This window comes from Syngnathus floridae, chromosome 2 (assembly GCF_059516105.1).
Source record: "Syngnathus floridae isolate MCC-2025c chromosome 2, RoL_Sflo_1.0, whole genome shotgun sequence".
Lineage (NCBI taxonomy): Eukaryota > Metazoa > Chordata > Actinopteri > Syngnathiformes > Syngnathidae > Syngnathus > Syngnathus floridae.
The window spans coordinates 19,566,845-19,579,378 of record NC_142414.1 but is presented as its reverse complement, the minus strand read 5'-3'; the positions used below and the strand labels follow the sequence as shown (position 1 = coordinate 19,579,378).

General features: G+C 42.8%; 1 protein-coding gene across 1 annotated transcript; it reads right to left on the bottom strand.

Annotated features, from left to right (window-relative positions):
* Positions 1-413: 413 nt before the first annotated feature.
* cox4i2 (cytochrome c oxidase subunit 4I2) lies at positions 414-3,765 on the bottom strand. Its single transcript, XM_088369446.1, has 5 exons — positions 3,606-3,765; positions 2,115-2,217; positions 1,541-1,708; positions 1,330-1,461; positions 414-619 (listed from the first exon to the last, which is right to left on the bottom strand). The coding sequence occupies exons 1-5, from the start codon at positions 3,606-3,608 to the stop codon at positions 486-488; spliced, it is 540 nt and encodes a 179-aa protein (XP_088225572.1). The 5' UTR covers positions 3,609-3,765; the 3' UTR covers positions 414-485.
* Positions 3,766-12,534: the final 8,769 nt, after the last annotated feature.

Genomic DNA, 12,534 nt, shown 5'->3' with positions numbered 1-12,534 from the left:
TCCCTTCGCCTCGTCACCACCGTCCCCCTTTGCTTGCGCATCTTGCCCACTTGCCATCATCGCACCAATGCAGTCAGACGGAAGGGCCGACCGGCCGACGCGTCCAGCTCAGATGAAAGTTTGCAAAAGAGGAATAATGAAGCTGCAGTTGTATGTTCATCAAAGTTAAGAATGGTTGCACCTTTCCGCAAGAATACATGACCCAAGAAGGTTCACTGAGTGCCTCATGTTTCATATATATCACGCGCTTTTGTTCGATGGCTGAAGATAGAATAAATGTATCCATCTACCTGTTGCCAGTCAGACATCAGGATAAGTCAGTGACATAACCCAAAAATACTTTCCAAGTAAAAGTCTAGAAGTCTATCGAGTCTCATACGACAACATTTTCAATGCTCACAAACGACTGTAACTGCTGGACGGAAAGCAATCTTTATTGTTATTGTGCAAGTTACACCATGCAGAATCAGTGTCCTGCTGCATCTTCATTTCCACTGGCCCTTCTCATAGTCCCACTTGGCGGAGAGACCTTCGACTGGGTTCATCCTCATGTCTAACATCCTCTGGATTTGTTTGGCCTGCCACTCGCTGTCAAAGGTCCGGGGACGCGGAGGGTACACTGGAGACATTCAAATATCAGGAAATGAGTCCATCATGTATCTCAGAACAGGTAACAACACACAAGTTCCTTCTCACCTGCTCAGTCTCTGACCCCACTCCATTACAATTTGCAGTCGAGTTTATTTTCGCTTATGATGCTGTCCACCATCCATACCAAAATGCCCAAAAATGTGTGTAATGGTAGACGAAGTGCGGTATCTAAAAATGATCATCTGTTGTCAGCTTATCGTGAGATGTGAAGGTAAAAGCCTGACCGTGAACCACGTGACACCATTCTCTTCTCTTATTGGCTACAACAATGTAAACAGGAAAACGCTTTCGCGGACTGACCAACTCGTGTCTTGTTCTTTTCAACACAATGCGGAGATAAAAATATCTGTCCTTTAATAGCGGTACGGACAATTACCTTCCCACAGAACAGTATAAAAAGTAGAGGACTTGTGGCAATAATGATGTTCCGTTCTCTAAAATATATTGACACGATAAAGACACGACGACACGCGCAACTGCAGAAGTTTGGCTCATTGACACTTGATCAGCTAAATTGTTATAAAAAGCTCCATAACTTTTAACACTGTTGGTATTTATAGTGTGCACATTATGTTACTACTTCTGAAGGTGTAAAATTGAGTGCAAGACAAACACGGCACCTGAAGACGAATTAAAAAAAAAAAAAGGAATGACGTGCAATGAGCGCCCCGAACTCACCGTAGATAGACTGCCACAGGACAACCAGCCCGGTGAAACCCAGAAAGATGAAGACGCCGCCCATGACAGTCTTCCACTCAGCCGTGGTCTGCTTCATTTCTGGGTAAGTCTGACGAAACATCAGGCGGTAGACTGCCACGCGTTTGGACAAGATCATGGATGTTTTGGTGACTCTTTTATTGCAAACATTGTGTCAGTGTTAGGAGCTTACGGGCTATCTTCTCCTCTTTGGTTAATTGGTTCCAGGGCCCTTTCTCCTTTTGCTTTAGGCTCTTGTCAGCAGCACTCAGCTCATCCTTGTAGGCTTTGTCCGGCAACGGGGTGTCCACACGGTCACAGTACATTGGCTTGGACATGTCCGCTGCCTGGCTTACATCACCTGAGACAAACAATGCAAAACTTACTTACTTACTTACTTATCAGTAGAAATACCAGTCATGAGCACATTAAGAGGGGGGGGGGGGGGGGGGGGGGGGGGTCTCATTGCACAAAACGATCCCTGCATGACAAGTCATCTTGTTTATAGTTTGATATCTGCTATTTCATGCAGTTTGCCTTTTTAAGACAGAAAGCAAGAAATAGTATTTTTGTTTCATTAACCCCAATCTATGCACTAGCTCGTATTTTCAGTCATGGATGGTGCACTTCAGACTTGCTATTATTGTTAACAAGTTCTAAAAGTGACCCTGAGGAACATGTGTTTGAGCTGTTTCTTCTTAGGTATTCATGACCATCTTAATACTTCTTCCCACCTCCTCCAAGGAGACTCAAATATGATACTGTACCGTGACCGTGCCTCGCCACAGTGGCGCTGCTCGGGGTCACGAGTGCCACCAAGCGCCTGCCTAGGAACCCTGTTCCTACACGCCCCGCAGTCAGGGCGAGCATCTGTAAACACAGAATGCATCAAATCTGCATTAACAAACTGGAAGAACTTGAGGATAATAAATTCGCCATGAGAGCATAAAACGTATACCCGTGAGCAAAACAATATTTCACTTTTACCTTGTGATTGCCTATTATTACATTTTAGTTGCATTTTTCATGTTGCAAAAGTGTATTCATATCTTATCAGGGCCTGAGTAGCAACTCTGCAAGGTCCCGATTGTAATGTTATAAGTATTATTTTGTTAATTTGTACTGTTTCCTTGAATATTGTGTTATTTATTATGTGAACATGAAATGTTACTGTTTTTTTAACTTTCTAATTTCATTAATGCAATGTATTATGATTATTATATTCCTCATTTGTGCCACATGGTTGCTCAAATCGGTCCCTATCGATGATTTTTTGTTATTTTTCTCAAGTTATTTTGCATTTGCATATTTTGATTTTAATTGCATAGTCACATCTTTTGAGTCCACAGAAAGGTAGTCATCAATGTATTTTACTGTGAACCCCGCGAAAATCCATAAGTAATTTGACGCCCACCCAAACAGGTCAGTAATTGTCAAGAAATGCCGCAAGATGGCCGCAAAGCACTTTTTTCCATTAGACAAAGTTATGGCCTGACTAAATGAAGCTCTGCCCCACAGTGCAACCTCTCCCATCTGACTTTGGGTGAGAGTAGGAGAAAACCCTGGACTGGTGGTCAGCCAATTACAGGCCACATAGAGACAAACAATCATTCATACTCAGTCATACTCATCAATTTAGAGTCCTCAAATAACTTAAGATGCATGCATGTGCTTAATGAATTTTGTCAAAAGACATGAAATGTGTCATCTTGAGTTGAATGGGAGTGAAAGACATGAGGTTGTTCAAATTAAACTTTTGCTTTGGTTTTGCAAAGTTAGCTGACTGCATTTATTTATTTATTTATAAAACATACCAGCTGCCTTAAGGTTTATTTCGTGTCTTAATTCAGAGTCTTCATTCCGAACAAAAGTTGCTGGCAATGCTCACTGAAAGTGAACATGGCGGAAACTGGCAAGTTGTCAAATTTTGAGAGCAAGCTGACCTTAAAGTTATTGTGATAAAAGGCGACCGCATGCCTGCAAATAACCGGGCTTCTTTGTCCCATTTTACTCAAGACACATTGTTAGTACATGAATGAATATTCTGTACAGATCCGATATGTGCACTGGGCAATGATTGCCTCTTCGGAGAACCCTGATACAGATTAATTCCTTGCATTGTTTACCGTCTCTGCTGCACGTACACCACTCTCTCCAGTGGAGTTCCAGAGTGGCGCAGTTGAGAAAGAGAGGATGTTTACTTTTTTCTCTCCATTTTTTTTTGTCCCAGTATTCCGATTGTAATCATGGATACTCACCATGGTGGTGGTAGTGCAAATCCTACGAGGGGGAATAAAAATTTCTTGTTTTGCTCCTGTCTTGTGTCTGCTTGGATATCAGGGACAAATGACAGTGAAGCAGCTAGTGGGCGGGTCCCAAGCACAGGGCAAAGTTGCACAGGGTGTTAGAAAACATCTATAAGTATATTCATATTAGAAGAATTATGCCTATGAACAATGTGGAAAGATGTTTACTGCATGTAGCAGGCTGTAAAAATGCAGAAACTTTGTCTTTTTCCCTTTTTTCTTGCACTGCTCACTTTGTGCCACAGGAAGGTTATTTAAGGACACGAGGAGTTCGTTCACTGCCATTTTTTTTTTTTTTATGAGGATCATTTTTCCGGTATTTATATCTATTACGTGGGAGGTCATGGTAGATGGAAAAAAAAATACATTCAACGGCTGTTTGCGCCACACTGCTTGAGGATGTTGTTATTTTATTTTATTTTATTTTGACTGAGGTCTGGCCAAGAGCCCAGAGGCAAAATGCCCATGAGGGGGGGCGGCTAGTTAGCCAACAGCAGCACAGAGAAAACAAAAAGTGGAGGAGACTCACTCGGGTCAGGCAAGGACGGCTTCTTGTACGTTACAGCAAATGTTAGCTGTGACCCGAAACCAGGCAGATATTTTTTTATTTAATCTGTAACTCAACTCAACTATTATGTTTACCAAATGCATTGTCTTTGTGTCGAAGACCTAAGACTTTTCTGCCGGTTACAGTCGTTTGCTTCACTTTTTTTCAAAAGAAATAAACCTCTTCTATTGACTTCAGGTCAGTCTGTTGACTTTGTCATTGACGGATATTTCATTTAGTTGCCTTCAAAAGGTCTTGAGTTGCTTTCACTTTAGATTTTGTGTCATCCATCTGTCCTATCGATTTTATAGCATTAGACTGAAGACGGGCGAGTTTAATATTATATTATTTTTAATTTATTCTGTCAACTGATAAACCCCAGTGAGCCTGTTCTGCTTGTTTGTAGAGGAGCCGAAGGTCAAAAGAGCCATATGTCAGGAGTTTGGTGAAAAAAGATTGTGGCTGCCTTTTCTCTCAGCTGGAAATGGCAGCTGCCACTCTATGAAGAAACTCAAGTAGAATTGGGCCTACGTCAGTCCAAACTAATTGCAGAATTGCCCTGCAATGGCGGTCAAAACAAAAGAGGATTCAACATCACCTGGAGCAGGAAAAATCTTGGCTATCGAGAGGACAACTCTGCTGCTAACTTTGCAAGGTTCTCGAGCCTGTGAGCAAAGCTCTTAGTCCTGTCACTTGACCCACACTTCTGCATTGAATATACGTGATAACTGTCAGAAGCGGAATCCCTTCAGTCAAAGAGCTGCATGGGATCTCCATGTTGAAAGAGCAGACGAAACCTGACTGCTCCACGGGCAGCTTCCTGCACTGTCCACTAGCTAGCAGTGAGACTGATCACCATTGCATTGTGGAAAATGCACAAGGTTAACTCTGTGACTTTTTTCGTGTCAAATACTTTTTAGGCCATAAAAATGGCTGGTGATTTATGATTAGTATGTACCATATATTTAGTGAAACTTCTCAAATTTAACAAGACATTTTATACATTTGAGGCCACTGATTATGGTTGAGCATAAATGCAAAGTAGTATTTGTAGTTGGACAGCCACACCGTACAAATACTACTGGTCCGAAATGTAAAATCAGATCTGCTCTTCCTGGTCAAAAGACCACAGTACAAAGGTGAATGTTGTACTGTTTGACAGGGTGTGTGTCATATTTGAACACCAATCAGCCTATAAAAAAAAAAAACAGTCAGAGCCTACCTATTATGAATGTCGCTCTCAAACGCTGCGGCTGCCCTCGCATTCCACGTTAGTCCACTAGCTGGCAGTATCACACAGCATTTTGAGGTCTTGTTTAGGGGAGCATTCCCCCAACAGCAGCCTCTTTGGCTGTGAAAGGTGCAAACAAAGCCCAGTATAAAACGTTTTTTCCATCCTTCCATTTTATATACCGCTTGTCCCCATGGGGGTCGCGGGTGTGCTGGAGCCTATCCCAGCAGTCATTGGGCAGTAGGCAGGGGACACCCTGAACCAGTTGCCAGCCAATTGCAGGGCCCACAGAAACGAACAACCATCGGCACTCTCACTCACACCTAGGGGCAATTTGGAGTGCTCAGTCTACCATGCATGTTTTTGGGGAGAAAACCGGAGTGCCCGGAGAAAACCCACGCAGGCAGAAGGAGAACATGCAAACTCCACACAGGGAGGGCCTGAGGTAGAATTGAACTCGAACCCTCCTAACTGTGAGGCGGACGTGCTAACCAGAGCTCCACCTTAAAACGCTCAAAAAAAATCTCACTAAATGCAGTCTCCTCAAAGAGAAATACTGAAAAAAAATTCTTCCTGCAACGTTTAGCAAAGACAAAACAAGGTACAGCAGTATAATATTTTTAAAATCGATGTACTGTAGAGGGATTCCCATTACACATTAGCTTCATGGAAGACTTTGAATTGCCATTAAGTATGAATGAGACTGTTCATATTTTTTGCCATCATGTGATTGATTGTCAGCTGGTCTAGGATGTACACTGTCTTCGTTCCCAAAATCAACACGGATTGGCTACAGCTAACTCATGACCTGACTGAAAACAGTAAACAACGGATGGATATCATGTAGGTACAAATGAAACACACTATATAATTGTAATACTGTTATGCATTGTATAATTGCATGTTTTTTGATGATGTCGTTGTCAACATTTTATCATTTAAATCCAATTAAAATGAGTTGATCAGTAGCCTGGATCCTACATGTAGCATTTTATTCTTTTTCTATCCCTAGCTGTTTATTGCGCTTTCTGAAACAGCACAGACCTTTTATGCGCTGTAAGAAAAATAATTCTAATGGTTTTGGTTCTATCAATGTAATTCGTCAGGACAGCTGCCGCTCATAACAGTCGATAAATACATGGCAGGTTTCCTGAGCATTCAAAGTGGCGTTTTGCTGCTTAAACCCTATCACTAACCCTAGTTTGAAACCCTAACCCTAGTTTGAATCCCTAGTTTTAATCCCTAACCCTAGTTTGAAACCCTAGTTTGAAAACCTGAAACCCTAACCCCACACACACCCACAATGGATGTTCGCAATGTTCACATTTTCCTATTAATCTTCCAGATAACTGTCTTTTTCAAAGAAGTTCAAAAGTTCAAAATAAAGATATTTCAAACATTAAATAATTGTGTGGTCCTAGATATAATACCTAATATCATATAAGTCAATTGACAAAAATGGCATGAAAACACATTGATTCTATTATGGGTCATTTTTGGGAACAGCCACTTGTGCATCTAAGAGTTAAAGACTTAAACAGGCATGTTTACTCTCTTAAAGCGCACGTCTACCAACTTCATTAACTGATCCAATCCTGCTCAAGTGGTTCAGGTCCGGTTTTGGAAGAAGCATGAAAGAAAAAAAAATTGGCTGTCACTTGTCATATATTCCCATGAATATGCCACCTCAAAGGGAATGAAATTGGTTAAAGGCTGAGTCAAACGTGTTTTACCTGTGAGCATATGTGGTGAAGACACATGTCATCTTAGACGGCAGCTGCGAGGTGATGCACGCGTCCGTTGCTCATTTATGCAAATGAGCTGAAAAGCGTGACGCTGCAAATAGTCCTAAATCCGCTCCCTTTCTATGACACCCCCTGTGGGGCTTCACCCCATAGTAACCTCCTTCTGTCCCATTAGAATTGGAGATATTGCTCCATCTCTCCTGGGGAAACGTTGGCCAGACGCTCTTTCGCTTCGCTTCTCTTCTTTGTTCATCTTTCTTTTTTGTGGTAGAGGGGGATGCTGAAATTGTCATCCGAGGAAATCAATTTTCTCTGGCGCTTGACCTCATTAGGGTCGCAGGTGAGCTGCGGCCTATCCCAACGGATTTTGGGTAAGAGGTGGGCAACACCCTGGACTTGTTTGTCCATCAGACTGAGCGCACTTATTTTTAGACAAACAAGCAAATGTGCTTCCCTCTCTACTCACCGTGCTGAATTCATTTCTCTTTGATTTGATTTGCTGCACTCTAACTTCAGAGCAGCGGCGCGGTGGTCGAGTGGTTGGCTCTGGGCTTTCTTTCCATGTGACGTTTGCATGTTCTCCCTGTGCTGGCATGCTCATTTCTGGCCTTGGAGCCAGAATTAGAAATGGCGTTCACCAGTCAAGGCCAGTATGCAAGTTTGAATGATAGTGGGGCGGACAGTGGGGTCTGCTCTCCGGTTATGCTTCTTTATGACTTCTCCAACCCTTCTATGACTTTTTCCAAAAGGCAATTAGTGTGTTTAATTGGAGCAAAGACACAAATCCTGCAGAATCATATTCATGGAACAGTCACTGAGTCAATAACTCTGACCAATGCGTGACAATTCATACATGGTATGAGCAGTCATTTATAGACATGCTGGAAAATATTGACCTTCCAAGCCGCAAAATAATTTTCTGAGGTTCCCTTGCCTCTAACTTAACATGAGGAAAGACTGTAAGCATACTGGGGAAGGCGATGTGGTGTTACAGACACATGCATCAGCTAACCGGTGGGTCATTTAATAATCTTAAATAATTGAGCATTTAAAAATGGTAATTAGTCAAGTGTCATTTTTATCTCCATCCATTATTTACTGGAAATTTTATTTGAATAGTGTTAATTGTCATCACATTTTCTATAATAGGAAATTATATTAAATGAAGAAATATAGTTTTTTGTAGGGAGGGGCGGGTTGTAATGTCATAAAGCCCTAGTTTGTCACCCCCCCAAAAATGGAATATAGGTCACAAGAAGTGACTTGTGTCGGCCTCACAAGGTTCACATGTACTTTCTGTTGATTGTGCACTTTTGCTTGTGTGTGTTAGTCCAATAGTCTTGCCGCCTTGAGGCTTTGTGCGTAACTGGGTCATCCTCCCATCACTTCCACGCTAACGACGGGCCCCCGCCGCCCTCCCCCTCCCTCACTCGCCTCTCTTCCTAATCGGTCCTCATCCTCCGCCACATTCGACTCTGCTGCTTTTGTCTCATGTCGGCCCCCCCTCTTTTTTTTGGCATCGACTCATTGACACAGTTGCATGACTACGAATGAAATGGACAGGCAAAAGGCAGCGCAAGCGTTAGCTGCGCATGCATAATCCTCAATAATATGTAGCCCACATGGTGAGGTGGTCTTTTTCCTGCTGTGCATCTTTCACTCTCCTACCTCCTAATTGGCTTAGAGTGGCAGCAGCTCCGGGCGACCAAAAGCCACCATTTGCTTTGCTTTTGAAACGTATCACCCAGGTTGTCCTGGATATGATTGGCGGTGTCATTCCTCCAGTGGCTGTGCAATTATTGCATCAGTTGAATAAGCAACAGCGTTTAATGCAAACATTCAGACCTCGGCTTTGTCAGATCGTTTTTGCCGATTTTATTTTATTTCTTGCTTGATGCATCCTCCAAACATCTGCCCAACCTATTGCCCATTTTACTACACACCCTTAAAACACTGCTGGGTCAAAAGGGACCCAATTTGATCAGTTTTGCAACGTCCAAGGCCAAACCTGGTTGCTTGCTTGTGCATTGTTCCACTTGCATCCAGTCTTAAGCCGGGCTTTGGCGTTGAGAATGCCACCATCACTTAAGTCTTTGAAGCTCACAGACGAGCCTCACTTTCTCCTGTTTATAGTCGAGGCCAGTGGGTTAGGTTGATGTTATGGTTCATTGTCCTCACTTGCAAATGTGGAATTGATTGCACTATGCCAGTCAACCTAACTGGTTGTCTTTGCTGAGTTGTAGGGTTGCTGTGACTCGATCTCCAGTATATTTGATTGAACAGGACTATTGAACATACAGTCCTGTAACAACAAGTCAACAAGTTGGGTTGAGCTGCTTCATTCTTATCACGTTTGACAGAGGCACTGGGTCATTGATGCCACCCATTTTAACAATTAGGTTAATCAGGGTGTGGCTGGAAGAAAGCCTTAATGGGTCAGGACCCTGCCATTGTGCCCTCAGATAATCCATCATGGAACCGAGGCCTTGCTGACATGTTGAGGAAGCCTCCCAGCTTTCGGAGCATAGACCACAGCCACCTCTTGCTACCATGGCAACCAATCAATACAAGTAATCTAATAATGACCCTGGCGAGAAGATCATGAGGTGTGAGAAGGCAGGACACAATAACTCATCAAAGCATTGATATGCATTTCGTTCCTGCTTGGACATCACATAGCAGTCATTGTTTTGCTTTCATAAAATAGGTCACATACTGATGAAGTTGTTTAAGTCCCGCACTCATACCTAACATTTTCCTCCAGTTTATTTCAAACACAAGGAACCCGAGGCCGAGATAGATCAATCCGACATCATCCAAATCTGTCTTTCAGCAAGTCGTGCTGGAAAAAATGACGAAAATATACCGTAAAAGACTAACAGCGATGATTATCATCTGCACCTGCGTGAGATGTAATATCCATCCATACACCACCAAACTCTAGGTTTTCTTCGGAGAAGTCTTGCCAGGCCTCTACTGCAACAGTGCTGCTTCTTCTGAGGCCATTTTTAGCAAAAGAAATGCACGCTCAATTGAATCCATGGCAGGTGTTTGACTTGGCCATTGCATAACATAAAACTCATGTGGTTCCTTTTACAGTATGCTAGGTCATTGTCCATCGGTACTGTCAAGCACCCTCCACTGAGTTTTTTAAGCATTTGGCTGAATATGATCAGACAGCATTGCCTGACATGTTTCTGAATTTATCTTAGTTTTTTAAATCATCAATAAATACAAGCGAACCTGTTCCACTGGCAGCCATACATACCACACCATGAAATTGTTTTTTTTAACGGTCGAAAGGAAAGATGGCCAAATGGTGTTATTATGACTCATCTCCTCCCTCCATGTTTAGCTTAGCAGGAGGGTCATAGTTGTTAACTCCCTTGGGCTCTGCCCCCAAGTCTGCTGTTAAACCCCCCAAAACTTTACATTATACATCTGTGCTTAAGCCCTGTTAATGAATGTGTGGACGGGGACCCACTCCCACCACGGTTAGTGTGATAAAAACCACCAGAGACCTGCCGTGTGACATCATGTAAGGAAGCCAGAGTGGCGGTGATGGAGGGCCATTTCTATCCCCTTTCTTCCTCTCGTGGGACCCTCGCTCGCCCTGGTGGAGGTGCTGAAGGACAGCTGCTTGTCTGGATGTGACGTGTGGTGAGGTGAGGGGCAGTCGTTGAAAGGCGTGGATGAAATGGAGAGCGGTGGAGGGGGTTGATCTTGATTATGAGTTTTTGGTAACCTTTGACACACATTTGCATCGTCAGCAGTATTCCAAATGAGCCCTTACAGCTGTGCACTGATATGAACTGCAAATGAAATGAATGGAAGGACAGTCAATATCTCCAACATAGCAGTCACAATTTTGGTTTCGTGAGGAAATGAAAATGTGTCCAAATGATTGATAGTGTCCAATCATGTTGTTGTTTGACCTAGTCCATCATATTTTAATTGAATTTAGCTCCACATCCATCAAGGTGTTTCATGAGCAAGCTCGCTTCTTTTTTGTGTTGATAACGTAAGCTCTTATTGCTTTGCCATCATCCTAAATGGGCCTCTTTAAGCCAGTTGGCCTGGGCCCAGCACCCAAGGGAGAGCCCCTCCCATCCACCCCCCAGGGAACCTGCTGCCAAGCGGCTGTAAATCACCATCTGTCTCCAATGTGTGATCACCTGACCTGAACTTGTCAACCTTGACCTTTAGCCGTCCACCCACACATGTGCAGGCCTGTTAGCTACACGCGCACACGTACACCCACTAAATAATAGACTTCTTTTGAACTGGAATCAAATGACTTCATGAAAAGAGAGATACATGTGTTTATTTGTAAAAGAGATATTTAAAAAAACAATTGCAATTCCATACACAAGTAAAATACAATTCTATACTTATATTTTTGACAGAATCTTCCTTACTTTCCTTTCCTTTTTTGCGCTCACCTGTAGTGGCATCAGAAGCAATTCGATCTTAAGATGCTCACAGAGCTGAAGTCTCATAAAATTTGCTGACCTCCCGCATGTTGCGAATTTGAATTTTTTTTCTTTTAACTTTTGAGGCATACGCGTATTCCAAGAACATTTTGATCAAATTACTCCGCGTGTTGGGTCAAAGTTTATGCTTGTCATGAGCCGAGATCACAGAGAGCCTGATTGTAGTCATTTAGCTACAACAGCAATAAATGCAGGCATGTTTTTCCAATTTTGTCACATTCCACTGAGTGGAAGAATTGTAGTTGTACGCTACTATTATAAGATCCCCAAAGAACGCTGTGGTTGACTCTGCTGGAAGTCTCGTCTGCTGCCTGGGCCATTGACTGTCCGCAAGTCACATTTAAAATGAGCTGCCAAAGTGAACCAGGCTTATCCTGCTCTTCTATGTTTCTCTGACTTTGTCTGTCATTTAGACTCTAAATGTTGCACACTTTTGCCAAGGAGAGTTGTTAAGTAATGTGTATTCGAACAAGAACTGCATATGAAAACAATTCAGTAAGGAAAAAAAACACTTGTGTTTATGTATGTATTATGCAATCGTCAGTGTGCGCTCTGACAGGAAGTCGGCAGTAGATGTCAATGAGTGGCAACAAAATCACTTATATCTTGATGTCATTGGCTACCCCAATTTAACTGCAAAACTGACCCCATCTCATACAGGATGTGATGAAAATGGCGTGCCCTTCTGGGCAGCCTGAACAATTTCTTTCCGTCAGAAATCCAGTCCACCCAAAAGAGTCCTTAACTGGAAGCACTCTGGAAGCAATGTGGAGCCATAAACAAAAGGCTGTTGTCGGTTGATGAACTCTTATGAACACTTGTCATAAAAGGGCAAGTCGTTGTTGAGTTACGTAACAGGGCAAGC